This window comes from Etheostoma cragini, chromosome 8 (genome assembly GCF_013103735.1).
Source record: "Etheostoma cragini isolate CJK2018 chromosome 8, CSU_Ecrag_1.0, whole genome shotgun sequence".
Lineage (NCBI taxonomy): Eukaryota > Metazoa > Chordata > Actinopteri > Perciformes > Percidae > Etheostoma > Etheostoma cragini.
Window position 1 is genome coordinate 3,918,120 of NC_048414.1, and position 17,628 is coordinate 3,935,747.

The following is a 17,628-nucleotide window of genomic DNA, read 5'->3' on the forward strand; positions in this document are numbered from 1 at the left end:
TCTGGGTTCATGTCGACATGTTACACAAGACACCTAAGACTGAAACCAGAAGTAAGCCGGCAGCAAGGTCGGTCAGACTACATCCAGATGCTGTGATACAAGACTTCAGCTAATTTGAATGAAAATCCAATAATCAGGAGGATTTTTTTTACATAACCTCTTTAACAGTTAAACAACTTTGCAGAATTAATATCAACCAAGCACACAGTAGCAATCAAGAAAGGCCAGCCAAGCACACACATCCCATTTTGAATGACCACTAATATTAAAATGTTTTCTTAATGTTTTGCATTTTAAAATAAAGAAACAGATTCAGCCCAAAACAAAACAGAAAGAAAATAGCTAGAAGCCTCCATGACAGCTTGGTTTAAGCTTAGTTTTTTTCCCCATTTTAATATTAATTTAATTTAAAAAACAAAATAAGAATGATGTAGAGATGCACATAACACATACAGTACCTATTCATAATAGTATACATACTGTATTACAGTAACGGGTTAACAAAGAGATAAAGTATCATCAATTAAGTGTATTTTTTATTTTCTGAATCCAGTAGCAATAAGAAAATGCTATTTATCATTTAAACACAAACTGGAAAAACTTCAGATGCAACAGGCACATATATCAACTCTCACAGCATTACACACATATAATGCTAGTATAACATATTCACGGACTATATTATAAAAACAAAATTAAAATCATGGATTATTTAAAAAAAAAACATATCCCAAAGATGCGTGCATATAAACATACATTTCATAATACAATTCCTTATGTTAATTCAAATTATACATACTGTCTGTAAGCACACATGTATGCAATTATTTCATAAATACCCTCTATGTATCTTTGTCAAAAGTATCTTGAGATCTTATAAATTGAAGTGATTCTGTTGAACAAAAATGTTAAATTTTTACAAACCTCTGTGAGAGTGACTGAGCTGCACCATCTACGTGATGTTTTAAGCCAGCAGTCGCTGTTCAGGGAATAAATTAGCTTTGACTTTTACCAGGGCCCAGCTCAGAATAGTTTCTGCTTGTGTGAGTTTATTCCTAATTTCTTTATAAGTTGGTTTCACATTTCCAGGAGAGCCTGCACATTCCTCAGAGTTTATATCCATTTTCTATGCCTTTACTTTGGCTAAAGAAGCTGTCTACTTATGTCATGAGGCAGAAACAAATACGGAAAGACTATCTCTTATGTCATTTTATTCTTTATCGGTTAAGTGTTCATGGGATTTGGAGTTACTTTACATTTTGAAGCATTTTACAGGGCTGAGACTTAGTAAAGCAATGAATCACTGAAAAATGATATAACTATAATTTTCTGTTTAAGGGATTTCCCTCCAGTACAAATCACTGCATTGGTCTTTTTATGATTTACAATTTACTTCAATAATAAATATAACTACACTTTAGTTGACCTTTTATTCAGATACATGTACTGGAGATTGTCTATGTCCTGTGCTGTTTTAGTACTAGAAGCACAGTCCTCATCACAATATGCCTCAGTTCTTTTCTCATATTTTACATTACAGCTAATCACTTTGCATGTCACACTGTTGTATTTAAGTTCTTTCCGGGCAGCAACTAGTTTTTAATTTATATAAAAATAAAACTTGAAATTTTCTTGAGCTGTCCATCTGCGTTAATTTTGCCAAAGTTACATACGTACGTATTCTACAAAAAGTGCATTACCATGCAATGATGATATACTATAACATTGACAAAAGAAATTTAACAGGAATGAATGTTAAAAAAAAAAAAGTGCTTTTGAAGAAAGCACTTTGAGGGATTTGGATGCAAAAACCTCTCTCTGCCAAACTCCCATCTGACAACATTTGCTGACTTGAGGTCAGGCTGGCAGAGCAGTCCGGGCTGAGAGGGACGTTTTTCGTCGTATCTAAATGTGCGGTCGAGCACTTCACCAGGCAATGGATTTGGGATGTGTAAGGTTACATATAATTTACCCATATCCCACAAGTAAACACTTCTAATGAAGACTGGTGGATGATGGTTTAACAATCTCATTTTAGAAGCAATAGTTGTACAGAAGAACTCTGAGTCTGGGTAAATCTGAACTTGTGTCAAACAAAACAAAACTAGAGACAAGATATATAAAGTACTTTTACATCACCTGTCTTTTCATGTTGATTGTGCAATAAATCTAAATGTTAAAGAAGTTGTGTAATGACAGTTTGTTGACAGAAAACCCCCCCTTGATGTCCCACAGAGAGCCTGATGAAGAATCAGTCCACCCCCTTGAAGAAGACAGTGCATTGGGTTTCACAATAATCTCCAAGTGGGCAGGACCGCCACATTTCTGGCATACACCACTTTAAAAATCCCCCATCAGCTCACGTACAGTCAAAACACACCTTCCAGACATGTGCAAGTGAAAGACAGGGTAAAAATAAATAGACAGACATGCATTTCCTGCCAGGGAGCCATTCTGCAGCTAAGGCTATTTGTTTGGATATTCATTAAGTTATCATTTCCAGGCGGCGGACCAGGCAGGAGGAGCCTCCAAGCCTGAGGTTCACCGCCTCTGGTTGGGCAGTGTTTGCGGACGGACGCCTAAGCTCTCCAAATTCAAACACACAGACACGGCCATTATAATCCACGACTGGAAATAAAGAAAACATTGTTCTAATTCTAACACCAATGTTTGTGCTCGGCTGATAAAAGCAGCAATTTCAAGCCCACTGTTGGCGAGGAGGAGCTAAATATAGCTGCAAAATGGGGAAATTGCAGTGAAATCTCTGGGATTTATCAAACTTTAATCTTAAGAGAGCACAGGAGAGGTAGAAAAAGCAAGTCTCTCCCCATGGCTACAAACTGTAATTACTATATTTTTGTCAAGGGAGGAAATCAGCAGAGAAACAACAGTTCAGCATCCAAAGAAACATGAATCCACAGGTATTAAAAAGGTCCTGGTTCTTATTTTCTGCTATGATTTGCATATGAAGCGTGGCATTTTGTTCCATGTGTTTTGTTGCTGGTTGGCTGCGATCACATTCAGGCAGTGATACTTGAGCTAAATCAACATAATGGAACTGCCTGAAGATATTTGCGCTGGTCCAGGTCCTATTGGGTTTAATTAATTTTCGGGATAGGGAGCTTGAGTTTTCAGCTGCGGCGATCAAATGGCATTATAAATAAAAATAAAGAAAGTCTTCTTTGTGGAAGGAAAAAATTGCCTTGTGAGACGGAAATCTAATGGTTTAAATCGTGGGTCATTCCATTTGGGTTTTTAGCACAAATACCTGTTCATACAACAACACAGGTTGTTGTTAGTATAAACATGCTTTCCAGATCTAAATACACATGTTTTGAAAATGCTGCATTTTGTTTTAAAGATATGTATTAGAAGAGGGAAAAATACCAAATGTATCTGTCTTTAAGTTGCTCTGGGTGTTGGATAAGGACAGCAAAAGAAGGTGACGTGGTAGTAGAAGAGTTTGTGTTTTACTTGTACACTTTGTCTCGCTTCTTGCCCCCTCCCCAGCCGCCACTCAACTGGACAGGGTGGTCTCGGTAGGAGATGCGCTCCTTTTTTGATGGAGCTGATGTGACTCGCTGAGGAGATGGAACCTCCTTTCCTGGAGACATAGAAGGAAAATGAATCAATATCTCATATGTAAATCAAGCACTATGAAATCAATCCATGATAGACTTCGAATGGTAACTCATACAGTCCAGCTAATAAATGATTTATTTGATGTTAATCCCTCATTTTGTACTCTGCGTCAATCATGATATTACTGTATTTCTGCACACTAGATCTGAGCTTTTTACCCTGTTGGAGCCATTATAAAACCTTGTTTTGTTATGTTTATATACCACGCTGGTGATGCTAATTAATCTGCAGTTTTATGTTGGAGAACTGGGTGGAGCATTGCCTTTGGGAGGACATATAAGTAATTAACAGCCAGGGGTACACAAGTGTGTGGCTAGGGGAAAAAGTTTTTCACCGTGTCAGGTTTGCTCGTCATTGTCTGATTTGTGAGCAAAAGAAAATGAAAGAAACTAAACCGGAAATAAAATGCAATGGACTGTATCGCTTGTGCTACGGTGAGCAGGCTGTCAGGAAAATAAATGGGTCACAGCACCGAAATGCAGACAGATTGTGGACATTGATTATTGGCATTCAGAACACTCGCCAAGTAAGTTCTTTCCCGGTCCCATCTCAGTGGCCTACTTTAGGAGTTGGTAAAAGAAACTACGTATCCACTAAGCCATTTTTATATTCCTTGATATCATTGGTTGTCAATAATCATAATTAAAATGGTTCAGTTCAATGGAGGAAGGACAATCTATGCCTTCCGAACTGTTGCTCCAGCTCTTGTACCGTAAAAAAGAATTGTATCAATTCTTGTACATCAGCAGTCAAAACGTAGTCTCGGGTTGACTTTCATGGAATTGCAACTTTCTGCCACAAACATGTAGTACAGAGCATTATCTTGAAGATGCAAGTTTGATTTTGTGCAATATATGCAATTCACAACAACACCTTTGAGAGATTGTTGCTTAGACCTAACAACAAGGAATTTGCTACTTCTGACCTTGAATAATTCAACTTTTGACTTGTCTCTGTCTCAGGAGACTCAAGACGACACAATTTTAATCTCACTGTGAAAACTTAAGTCTGAGCAGGTGAGTTTTCTGTTTGTGTGGTCCGACTGCCAGGAGCGCTGCACGCTGTACCAGAGGCCCTTCCATTTCACCTGGGGATCAGTACAAAGCCTTTCAAACACATAGTACAAAGGTAGCGCATCTACCAGACATTATGCATTCCACGTGTATGGCCCAGGACCGCGGTCTCCACGGCTGCCCCACACAGGGAGCCTAACAGCGGGGGGGCCACTGCATGTACTGAGCTGGCTCCAAATATCTGCACAGCTGGCACACTGTATAGAGTATCTATCCGCTTACAAGTCATGCCTAACCGCACCTCTCTAGTTTTTGATTTTACTCATGTCCATAGTGTAACACTGTGCTTTTCCTCTCCTCGTGGTTTGTGTATGTAGTCTTTTGTGTTTATTTTCAAAAAAATTAGGCCAGCCTTGGTGACTTAATTTAGTTTAATAAAGACTTTTGTCCAATTATCTGTTCTAAATCAAAAACGGAACGCAAAACCAGACACACATGTTGCTAATTTCAAACAAAGTTGTGCAGTCATGCTATTAAATGTACAGAGATAACACATTTTACCCAACCACTGTGACCAAATAAATTGTTTTCGATCATTTTACTCCTATTAGAGTACACAATTGAAGGAGCAGATATGCAACTTAAGTGGTTTCCTCTGCACACGTAATGAAAATATTTTGTGGGCCTGGAAACGCATTTTATGGCAAGTATCGCATTGCAATAGGTTATGGAGTTGGTTATAGAGTATTTATGTCATCTTTACTGCTATGGCAAACTAAGTGAACCTTCTCGCTTTAAACCTTCACTTTGATGAATGCATGCCACTTCAGAAGCAAAGGATACACAATATTTGAATAAATTATTTTTTAGTCTCTTGTACTGGCTTGTGTGGGCGCACTTCAAAAAGTTTTCCTGATTCCAACCATGTAACCCATGTCCTCTGATATGATGTTTTTTACAAGTTCCAAGTTTATAAAATATCTAATTGGCTTTTTGAGAAAATGATCTTGCCTTACATACACATTCATATTTCAATTTGCCCTACACAATTTTGATAAGTGGTATCCAGACAAAGAGGCATTCTTTCTTTGGCCTTACTCCTGAGGAGAACGACAGTCCCCTGCTTAGCACGACGAGACTCGTTCCGGCTGCTGCACCTCGTGGAAATCATTTTGAAATCATCACCGGAATTCAATTTGGCTTCATTAACGGGGACAGGGCTCTCCTTCACTTGGTTTAAAGTGGTCATCTGCAGTCAGCCTGTCAGTAGCATCTTTGTCACTCAAACTCCTGAGCCCTACTTCTTCTGACAGAAGAGCCAGTCATTCTTCACTGAAAGGACTTTTTTTTCCTGCCCGTTTCCTGTCAGAGGAGAAATTCACGGCACTCTGTCCCCGGCCCGACCTTATGGCTCCCCTCCCCTCCCGAAACAGCCGACCGGTGGACTCGGTCTAGGCTGAATAAGCAGCAGCCTTTATCCCTGGCTCGGTGCATTCAGGTCTTTGCGACCCTTAACCACGGGTGCAAGAGTGTAAACATAGAAACATCTGTACACACACATGCTTTATGTACAGGTATATGGACAAAGAGATATAGCTATACAATTACAATTTATGATTTCTTAGGTTTGAGCATGAAACTGCTAAATTTGACTTTGTACCGAAAGTCAGCTCAGCTTAATAATAAGTGCCATAAATAATACATTTGTACAATATGCACTGGGTATATTATATAATCAAAAGTCTGGCTATCTATCATTCAATCATAAATACAGTATGTGTGTATGGATGCATGTTTGTATGTAAAAAAAATAAAATAAATGAGAACACTTATCAGTAATGCTTGACTAGTAAAGTTACTTAAATAACCTTTAAATTAAGCGTTGGCAATACATTTCTCTATTACCATTTATCTGGATTACCAGTTATTGTGAAAGAAGGTTATTAACAGAGTCAGTGACAGAAATAATAAGAGTCTTCTGTTTCAGGACATTTTATGATTACTTGTTTTTTTTGGATTCTGATTAAGTTCAGTTAGAAATGATTTTGGGTAGAAATACAGCTGTGAAGTTAACAAGACTCACTTGCACGACCCAAAGAGTTTCTGCGAGGATAATTGTTCTCTTTGCAAGGCTGGGCAGCTAAAATGCTGTTGGCACACAACCCGTTGGCCCACAATCCATTGGCCTGATGTAGACCTTCTGTATATCCTGGGTCAGCCTGCACGCACCACACAGAAACACACAGACACACACACATAAATGAGGCCCAACATGACACGTCTCACGCAAGCAGTCCAGCATTTTGAGAAAAACATTAAACAAGCAGCGGCTCTATGGTCTGAACATATTTAAGAAACAGGAGGAAGGGGGCGGTTCCTTTTGCCAGTGATCATAATTTGAACTGCTCTATAACAGCACTGGGAGACCTGCCGTTTCTGACTTCAAAGAGCGTACGAGCATCAGTATCGTTCACAGGTCGAGGCAAACTGCTCCAAAGTGACACTGGGATTTCTGCAAGTAAAAGGAAGAAACTGCAGCCAGTTGATCCAATTGAAAGTGTCACGGTGGAGCTAAACCTCAGACTAACCTCCCCTCTGCCTCCTTCAAATCAAAGCGGATGAGACAGGCTCCAGGAGAGGGAACTTACAGCGCAGGACATGACTCTGACTGATGAATGTAAATACTGCATACCTTCACATACATGTACATGCAACGTCCCCCTAGAAAAGATTCAAATCAAGATGCACTCATCATTCCACAAAGTGAGTGAACTGCAGGGAAAAAAACAGGAAGGGAAGTAAACTCACCACAAGCTGCACTCTGCCACCGTTGAGAATGTCAGCGCTGATCTCTGGTAAGAAATGCTCGCTGAGGATCAGAGAACAACAAAAAAGGCTTTGCATATTTTGAATTAATGCAATTACCTTTGCCATATCTTAAAATAAACACAGATGCCTTGTATGATCATTCAAAAATGTTTATTTGTTATGCAAGGCATCGCACAGGCCTACATGCTCACTGCTCTGTTACAGTTATACTGAAGTATCAGCTCTTTTGGCATTTTGGTGATATTTTTGCCCTCTGCATTAAAAAAAAAAAAACAGTACTGCACAAATAATTTTATTTTACCAAATTTCAAATTACCAGCTAATTAAGGTGAGAGAAATAGGCATGGTCTATTTAAATTAATAAATAATTAACACCATCCACTCATCCACCATCCAGGAATCAAAAATCAAAGTCCCCCTTGCCATACAAATGTGTTTTACTTTTTCTTACTTCACTTTGATGTCTGACCTTCATGCTTGCATGTGCAGAGTTTGACATTAGACACCCTTTATATTTTCTATTTTATGGTTGTTTGTTAGACCTCCATTGAGAACAGACTTTGTAATGAAGTAGGAGATACTTTGTGTCAGCAGTTAAACTTTCAAAATGAAAAACACATGCATGTTATTTATGTTGTTGTTGTATCATTCAATGAATTAGAAAGAAAAGGTGTATTGTTTTAAAAAAAATGTTAAAAATGTTAAAAGAGGAAATTTAACTTAACTACTACTACTACTAATAATAATAATAATAATAATAATAGCAGTCCATTAAAGTATCACTTTACACAAATAAAAACTATAAAACACTTATTAACCCTAGTAGAATCTAGTCATGAAAATAGTTTGGCCTTTATTTATTCAGGTTTTGAATAACATATTGAATACATATACACATAATGAATAACATTTGGCATATTGTTGTGGTGCTTAAAGCATTAAAAGCAAAGCAAAATGTCTTTTCAGAAATGATCTTCCAGCTGTGCTGGATAATCCACATACAGTACCTCACTGTGAAATCAAACAGATATTTTAAAACATGAACAGATAAAAGAAACACTATGTGCATGGATAAATATTACCAGGGGGGAAATTAAAAATAACATTTTTAGCTTACACCCTCTTATGACCCACATGAAGTGCCTCACCTCTCTGAGTCCCTGTCAGAGGGAGCAGCCTGGGTGCGCAGCCACTGCTCAGCTCGCTCCTGCGTCACTCGCTCCACCTTCTCTGCCTGCTGAAGGCCCAGCTCGGCTTCACCAACTGCATTCGACAGAAAACATAAAATAAACGTCAAAGGCAATTGTTTGTTTTTTTCAACTCCTCTTGTCAGTTAAATAACATTGTTGCTGACACTGAAAGCTCAAAGAATGAGTGTGCTGCCTAATCAGCGAGGGTTGCGGTGAAGGTGGCATGTTTCTAAATGACAAGAGGCGTAATAAATACTGCAGTGAAAAAGCTGTGTTAACGGATGCTCTCCAACGTACAAGTTTAACAAATAAACAGCTCATTGGCCTGGTCTGTAGCAATGTTTGACATGTTTCAGTGTAATTATAGCCGGCCAGGGTTCCCAGCACTGGGAGAGATCAGTGGTCAAAGCTTCCAGCGTTTATGTTTGGGCTTAAGGTGGTCTATTTGTTCGGAGGACTCAGGGGCATTACTACAATACATTTAATGTTGCTGAAAGATGCAACAGGAGAGGATCTGCTTTGTTCAACAACTGTTGGAACTTGTGGTACTTTGTAAAGTTTGATCCAAGCAATGTTCCAACAGTTTGTTAAAGAAAGAAATCTGAAAGGCTGCTGATTAATGAGTTTATGCTGAAATCCCATAATAAGGCCGTAATACATAAGTAAACATTTATGTTGCGCTGACAGCAATGCTAGCTTAGATGGGTATAAACTGATAATACATTTTGACAGCCCAATGCTGGAACTAATGATGCATTTATTTAAGCCATTTACTTGCTTTTGCTGAGCTATTAAACACGAGAGAAAAGCTTTACGGTTTTCATGGGTTAATTGAGAAGCCCCACTAAAAATGTCAAGTGATATATGCTTCCCCCCTGGGGCAGCAAAGGCCAGGAAATGGCTACTCGCAGTCTTGCACTTCCCAATGCTAAAAATACACAAAGAGAACAGGCAGTCCAGTAAAACATACAAAGAAATATTTTTTTTAAACAGAAACTTGCTCATGTATATGTATATATGTACTTATTATAGCACTCCAAACAAGGTTTCTGTACTGCCTGTTTATGTCATTATCATAGGATCCTATGTGATTAGATCCAAAGTTGCATGAAAGACAGATGAGATTAGTTGAAATCCCCAAAAGGTAAATGCATGAATTGCGGAATGAAGCAGTCAGTGTGTACATTGTGATACAAGGTGAGCACCATGAAAAATGTTTACATTTCTGTTGCCCTCTAGTAGCACAGAAAAAATCTCCTCTCCCTTTTCACTCTGAACCCACCACTAAAGCCCCCTCCTGACCCCATCCAACCTCTTGGATCCCCCTCCAGTACTCCTCCAGGACATCAGGAGGGGCCCTGTAGGAGTCATGCCTGTTAAGAGGGGCTCTTAAGCACATTAAGCGATTTTGTCTCTACTGAGGAGGGGAGAGCTCTGACTTAATATCAGAGGGTTGGGGAGGAGGGTGGAGCCTTTGGCCCCCACAGCAAGCAGAGTTGAAGCAGACACACTGTTGGCACTTCGGAGCCTCCTCCCTTCCAACTTCATTGCCTAAAATAAGCACAGGGTCAGGCAGTAGATCAGGAGACCCTAATTAGAAAAGAAAAAAAATTGTGCCATAAAGGAGTTATGAGTAGTAGTAGTAGTATGAGTAGTTAGTACCTTATTGTCCCACTAGATCACTGCACTCCCAGAATTCAGAGTTGCTTGTGGTTCCTAGAGTCTTTAAAAGTAGAATGGGAGCCAGAGCTTTCAGCTATCAGGCTCCTCTACTGTGGAATCAGCTTCTGGTCTGGGTTCAGGGCGAAGACACCGTCACCACATTTAAAAGTAAACTTAAAACTCTCCTCTTTGATAAAGCTTATAGTTAGTGAGTGATGAGTTGCAGCATCCGCCTAAACCGGCCCACCTTTTTCTCGTCATAGTCATCTACAATATAATCAATAATATAATGAAACTAGAGAAAGATATTCCTTATCTTTATTATCTTTATTTGTATTTATGTCTTATCTTTTATACTTGTTGTACACGTCCTTATTGCATCATGGGTCGGAGTGAAACGTATTTTCAATTGCTCTGTATGTCTGGCACATACTACAGACTTGACAATAAAGTTGACTTGACTTGAATCAGGTTATAAACAAGCCAAAGGTTTAGCCAGATTTCCCCAACCCCTTTATTTATGAGCAAAATGAGAGTGCACAAACCTGTAATGTTGGTAATATTTCTGCATTGCACAGTAAGACTGTGTTCGTACACATCTCCAGCCAGTACGGTAAATCAGCAAGTAAGTTGAACCTCAAAGTCAGTCTGTACGATAGGAGATGTTGTCTCAGTATTCTTAAAACAAATTAGCGTGACGTGTGCTCTATCTACGTCTAAAGAGCACAAGGGTAAGCCAAATCTTGCAATCATAGAAGGAGGGGAGACGCAAGAAATCCTGAAAATGGGCATAACATTATTGAATCAGTCAACGACCCCATTTTCACCTGGTCTTAACGTAACAGGGCCATAGTCTCCTTAAAAGGCAAACTGCACATAGTGTTGGAGTCTATAAACAAAAAGTGACATAGTTGTGTGAAGAGTGAAAACAGGAAGCTTGAGAGAGAAATTCAAACCATGCCTACTGTCTCCTCACTGTGCACCTGGCCAGCCAATCATCTCAAATGATGTGCGATTGTTGGATTGTCTATTTTGTAATGTAAAAAAAAGAAAGAAATTGGACACCCTCCAATGTTTTACCATTCTACAAACAGTTGAATTGGATCGTATTTCGATGCATACTGAGGCCTTTAAAGGGGTAAAGAACATTGGATTTATCTTCCAAATAAGTTTTGCTAAGCTTTTGGTTTGTTTAAAATGCCCCTATTTGGCACATTTTCAGGTTCATAATTGTATTTTGAGGTTGTACCAGAATAGGTTTACATGGTTTCATTTAAAAAAGAAAAAAAAAAAACTTGTGCAGTAGTTAGGTAATGAAAACATCAGCTAGCTACTGTTTTTCCAACTTTTGTTAGCACAAGGCAGGATTAGCTGGGAGACTTCTTCTAAACAAGGGCATACTTGTGGAGTACCTGCAGAATAGGGACACGGAAATAGTTCTTTTGCAGATTATGGTGAACTAGTGTGTGTTGTAGCAGTGTTTTGCCATTGAGAACAAGCTAACATACTACGGTAAGCCACCTCGTCTCGGCTAGTTACATAGAAAGCCGTGAAGATTTTCAACAGCTCACCCGGAGAATAAAGGCAGAGGACATTCAAAAACATGTATCTCACTCAAATCAGCGTGGATGTTTTTTTTTCCAAGATAGTATGTGTAACCAGATACAGAAAATAACACCCCAAATCCCAGAAAAAATAATTTCTTCATAATATGGGCACTTTAAACTACGAGCATAAAATCCAAAATATAACCAAGTTTTTATAGACGGAAATTATCCTTTTCATCATTAGACCTAGGCATTATAATGACATTTGTCAACTATGTAAAAATTATTACTAAATACCAGCACAGCACTGAAAATGTTCAAATGCTGCCTCGTGTTAATGGTCAGCATTTAGAGACTTGACAGACATGCACCTTGGCCAGCTATTTGTTTACAAAGTTGTGTAATAAACCTGCCCTAAAAAACGTAAAACTTGACTTACTTTGACAGACCTGAAACTTGCCCCATAAGACTTTAAAACAGCTAAGCTACAGCTAACCCTTACCTTGTTTTGTATTGCATTATGAAAACCGTTTTGAGAGAAGTTTTCATGACAGTTGCGGAATTGAAGAAGAATCAGAGCGTGTCTGAAATTGAAGGTGCCTAACTGTCTGTCTCTGTGACTGACTCAGATTGTGGCGCAAATGTCTCTTTGCTCTGCATGTTTCTTCCTTAATTGTGCCAATGCTTCTAAAACATACCACGAGGCAAGCGCTCCGCTGCCTGAGATAAATAGAAGCACTGAGATTACGGGGGTGAAATTGAATGCATATGAATGGTGGTAAATAGTCTGACATTAAGATATTTTGGATGATGGATAATAAACAAGATGATTGTGTTTCAGTTGGACTTTGTAGATGACTTGAAGTGTGAAATCAAGTTAAGTGCTCAGGAGGTAGTGGTTCCAGGCTCTAATAAAAATATATACCCTTGTGTCCCTCTGACATGAGGACGGATGTTTGGTGGGGTTGGATCACAGTTTGGATGAAGGAAGGAGGCTTGGAAGGGGCTGTGTGTGCCTGAGGGGGTTGAGTGGAAGGCGTTGGTGAAAAGTAAGAAGAGAAACAAGAGAGAAACGCTCATTGGCATACAACATCTTCAACATCTGCAGCACCCAGACACTTGATGATACCAACCATCTAAAAAAAAAAAAAAGGAAAGTGTATTTCTATATTTTTTGCCTCTAAATGAAAATGTTTTGTGGCTCTGCTCCATTCTCTATCTCCCTCTCTGGGTATGTAAGCTGATACCCATTTCAAGTGGGTTACTCATGTCCAGCACATCCACACAAAGAGCCCGGATAAAATAAACACGCCGCGCCGGATATCTTGGAAAGAATCTGTCATGGGTTTGGGGCTAATCACCTCCAGAAGGGGCTTGACTCAAAGCCTGAAACGTTAGCCCCTGTCGGGGAGCGCTGGCTGGACCGGGCTGGGCTGGCTAGTCCCCGGGCACTGGGGATGGATCCGGAGGAGGGGGCGCCTCCCACAGGTCAAGACCAGGGGAGCAAGAGGGGAGACTGGCCTGGGCCCATTTACAGAGACACACCCCCTCTGCCGCCATTGTTGCCTCACGTCAGCCTATAAAAAGGCAGCAGGAGTTGTCTCCTCCAGAACCAAGCTGATTAGAGTAACGCATTTTACAGGATCCCTCTCAGTTGAATAAGAAAATCTAACTGAGGACACAGTGTATTAGGCAGAGAATGAAGGTTGATGTTCTAACCAGGGACCTATGTTACTTTATCAGATGATGTAGCATTTTCATTACATTGCTCGAAAAAGAACACCAGTCCTGTTTGATGAATTATTAAGACAAGGGTGGAGAGGAGAGATAAGGACATTGGAAAAGAAACCAAACTGGAAATATTGTTGTTACGTAATAGGTCATTTGGATGGAACCTGTTCTTGACTGCCAGTTGGCTACACTGTGCTCGGACACAATGTCAGTGTCTGTAATTCCAATGTTGGAAACTTCAAGTAATACACCTGCAGTTAAAAAAAACTTGTGATAATGATTGGACAAAACATCATTAGTGTTAAAAAAATCGACACTTTATCTCTGCCAAATGCTAAAGATAAGTCTATCCAGCAAAGTCTGATGAAAATGCCTTTGAAGTATAGCAATTTGCTGGCTGCTGACAATTCTTTTAAAGATATTAATGGATCTTTGAAAATATTGAAATAAGTTGTTGCTTGATCTTTGGCTGCACCGCAATGGATTAGTTTCAAGGGAAAGAAGGTTACTCCTTCACAACTATTCTACAAACAAATTACTAGAGTGATCCACCCAACTGAAATAAAGTGGAACAAAAACATCCCAAATTTGTGCGATTTGTTCCCTCTTTTTTTTTTTTTAAGTGTAACATGAAATGACATGCAAACATACTGTTTATCTCCACAGCTAATTATGGGGTATGTCATGCTCATGGCAACATTGGACTTGGGCCAGTCACTTCACTGCCATTTGGCAAACACCGTTGTTGCAGCGTCCCTCTGACTGCTGGATGAATGCGAGCATCATGCTCTCTGGATGTGAGGCCTTGACCCTGGTGGGTGGGGGTGGGAGTGTGGTGGGGGTGCAGAGGAAAGATGGAGACAGGCATGATAAAAGCCAACTTCCCCCCCTGTCCTCCCTCCAGCTCTTCCCTCCCTTTTAAGTCTGGCTGTGGACGTCACAATGCCAAATCATCTCTCCACCTCAGGGCAAGGCAAGAGGCCACAGCAGGAAAGATGGAGGAGACATTTTCCTCTTCTCTGAGTAGTAAACTACTTTACACCACAGTCAACTTGTAAGCTCTTTTTAAGATTGTTTTTACTATCTATAACAATAAGAATTAAATCAAAAGAAAAAAAAATAATGCATTTTGTGATGAGTACAAACCTGTTTCGCTATGTGAAACCACTTATACAGACCCCTTCAGAAACATACAGACACAGTTTTTGAGGTAAAAAAAAAGTACCAGTGGGCTCACCTACCCTTAAAGACAAATTCCGGTTTCATCCAACCTGGTTCTCATTTCCCTACAGTATGTGTTGTTCTTGGTAATAATTTGTCTTGATAATAAAGACAAATCTGTGGTCACTCATTGCTACTGCTTCATGTGCAGGAACATGACAGACTTTCAGACTTCGTCTCAGTGAGTTTCCAGATCTCAGGAACTTTAATAATTCCATGTTGATCTAACAGAAACTACTGCCAAAACTATGACTTTTTTTAATGATAATAATAGCAAAGTTGTAATAAATATGTATTTTCCTTAGTCTGAATCAAGTCTCCAGCGTCAAGTCTAAAGCTCAGGTTTGTACCAATGTTAAGGTAGGTCTAAGTAATGGTCTTTTGGGGGGGGGGGGGGGGGGGGGGGGGCTTCCAAAATGTTTAGCAGGTCTCAATTCCTACCTCTTATATAATTCCTGCTGTGTTTTGATGGTCTGTTTTGTGCCTCCACTGGACCAAGCTGGTGACTGCAGTTTCTAAACAAGGCAAGACGGACAGAGGGATCTAGGATAGTGAGAGGGAGCGAGAGAGAGAGAGAGAGAGAGAGAGAGAGAGAGAGAGAGGAAGGGGGGTCAAAGAAGGACAAGGCAGGCCTAAAACCAGAATAAGAAAGCCAGTACCTAACATTCGGAAAATTTTAAAACAGTGCTCTGGTTCCACTGAGGCAGATGCCATTAGGAGTTAGTGCAGACATAGACCTGTGTGTCGGTGGAGCAGGATGACAAGAGCCCTGCTATTGGAATTGTGCAATTGCAATTCTGATCAAAGAGCAGCCTCCCTCTACATGACTGTGGTATGATAATCATGGCAGGACTACTGTTTCTTTGTGCAGAGCGGAGGTGAGGTCACCTTTCACCACAGCCCTAACTCAACCACTACAATGAATCGGAATGAAAGTCATCACGGGATGACTTGTCAAGAGGTTTCTTGGCAATCATTTCCTTTGCAGGCTCTCAAAAAAGGCCCAATAAGAGGCGACAGGTTCTGGCTTCTGCTGTCTGTTATGGCTCGTTAACATAAACGGGATGGAAAGGTTTGCTGCTGAAGCACGTTAGAAGGAACAAAGGCGGGAATGAAAAGAGGCAAAATTGAGTGTGGATTTTTTCCCTTTTAGAAAATTGATATATGTCTGAAAAGAAGTTCCTTCCATAATGTGAGTAGAGCTGCAAAAATTAATCGGTTACTTGTCAATTATTAAATAAAACACCAACTATTTTGATATTTGATTAATTCATTGATTGGTCTGAGTAATTTTTATGGAAAAAACTTCTTTGATTCCAGCTTATTAAATGTGAATATTTTCTGGTTTATTTTCTCCTCTTTGACAGTAAACTGAATATCTTTGGGTTGTGAACAAAACGAGACATTTGAGGACGTCATCTTTGTTTTCTGATATTTATTATTCTAACCAACTAATCAAGTAATCAGTAAAATAATCAACAAAAATAATCAACAATGAAGCAAATTGTTAGTTGCAACCCTAGTCTTGCTTTGCCAAACCTTTCTCCACAGTATTCCGGGATGAGAAAAAACGTGCTCTGGTTTATTGGTATTTCTTTAAACCAATCACAATCGTCTTGGGCAAAAACTACTTCCTCCAAAAATAACCATTCAGTTGCATCAACACCAATCTAAAACACTGTCAGCAAAAACGTAGTCTATATTGACAACGTTCCACTTCTGGAATTGTTCAGGTGCCACTGGCAACTGAGTGAATATTAACACCATTCTATTCTACACACACTCACCTCTACGTTTCTTCTGCTGTTGCTTCGTTGACTTCATCTTCTGAGCTCTCTTGAGCATCAGAAGAGCTGTGTGGCTGTCGGTGAAGCCCCTAAAGACAACAGGGACAGACACACACAACCCCATACAATAAAATAACAAAAAACACATTGACATTGACAGAATGTATGATAAGACAATGATTTACCATTCTTCCAGAATCTTTTCTGATCTTTCAGACAGACCGCTGAGCATTGAGGTTGAAGCAGGAGATTGGCCTCTGAAATAAAAAAAAGGATTGTTCTTAAAAATAAAACATGACATGCAGAAATCTACAAATTCATATTTTATTATAGACCACACATAATTTAACATAATAAAACAGCAGAACTAGTATTAACATGTTATCCAAAATGTCAACTTCTGATCAAATGAGATCACCACAGTTAAAAACACTGTTATCTACTGAACCCACTTGGCTGAGGTCCACTGGTACAATAAAGTTTGAGTGTTTTGCCTGAAGGCTACATTACTTTGTATGAAAGGTAGACAATGTTGATCTAACCATGACACGCTTGTATGTTGAATATGGACGTAATTTAGACAAGAGTCCTCATGAACATAATATCAACCTAATTGTATCATGGTAGATTGGCTGTGGGTTGTTTTACCTGATTGGACTCTCTGGGGACACCCTCTGACCAGCAGAGTCCACCTGTTCTCCGGGCACCCAGGCCTGCTTTGGCCTCAATACAAGCGATGGTGGGAGTATGTACTGGAAGGGTTCAAGAGGCTGAAATACATAGATTAATCATTGTCAGCCATAATGTACAGCTCCTATGATTTTATTTGAGTAGATTTTAGTATTCACAGCAGCAAATCATTATATTATCTTCAAGGAGTTTTCATTTACTTAATTCAACTGAGGAAACTTTTGCCAGAAACTGGAACTGTAATGGAAAAAATAGAGTTTAAGCTCTGTCTAGACAACATACAGTCCTCAATATTTGTTGAATATACTGTATTGGA

The 17,628-nt window shown here is 39.5% G+C and overlaps 1 protein-coding gene across 1 annotated transcript in view; it reads right to left on the reverse strand.

Moving 5' to 3' along the window:
- Nucleotides 1-3,359: 3,359 nt before the first annotated feature.
- The window catches only part of lrriq1 (leucine-rich repeats and IQ motif containing 1), a 37,015-nt gene continuing 22,746 nt past the window's right edge, over nucleotides 3,360-17,628 (reverse strand). The window contains exons 19-26 of the mRNA XM_034879376.1: nucleotides 17,271-17,392; nucleotides 16,808-16,879; nucleotides 16,623-16,711; nucleotides 15,277-15,378; nucleotides 8,633-8,747; nucleotides 7,464-7,524; nucleotides 6,739-6,874; nucleotides 3,360-3,604 (exon numbers count right to left, since the gene is read on the reverse strand). Of these exons, the coding sequence (XP_034735267.1) occupies nucleotides 3,471-3,604; nucleotides 6,739-6,874; nucleotides 7,464-7,524; nucleotides 8,633-8,747; nucleotides 15,277-15,378; nucleotides 16,623-16,711; nucleotides 16,808-16,879; nucleotides 17,271-17,392 (831 nt within the window). The 3' untranslated portion in view covers nucleotides 3,360-3,470. The remainder of the gene's footprint in view (nucleotides 3,605-6,738; nucleotides 6,875-7,463; nucleotides 7,525-8,632; nucleotides 8,748-15,276; nucleotides 15,379-16,622; nucleotides 16,712-16,807; nucleotides 16,880-17,270; nucleotides 17,393-17,628) is intronic.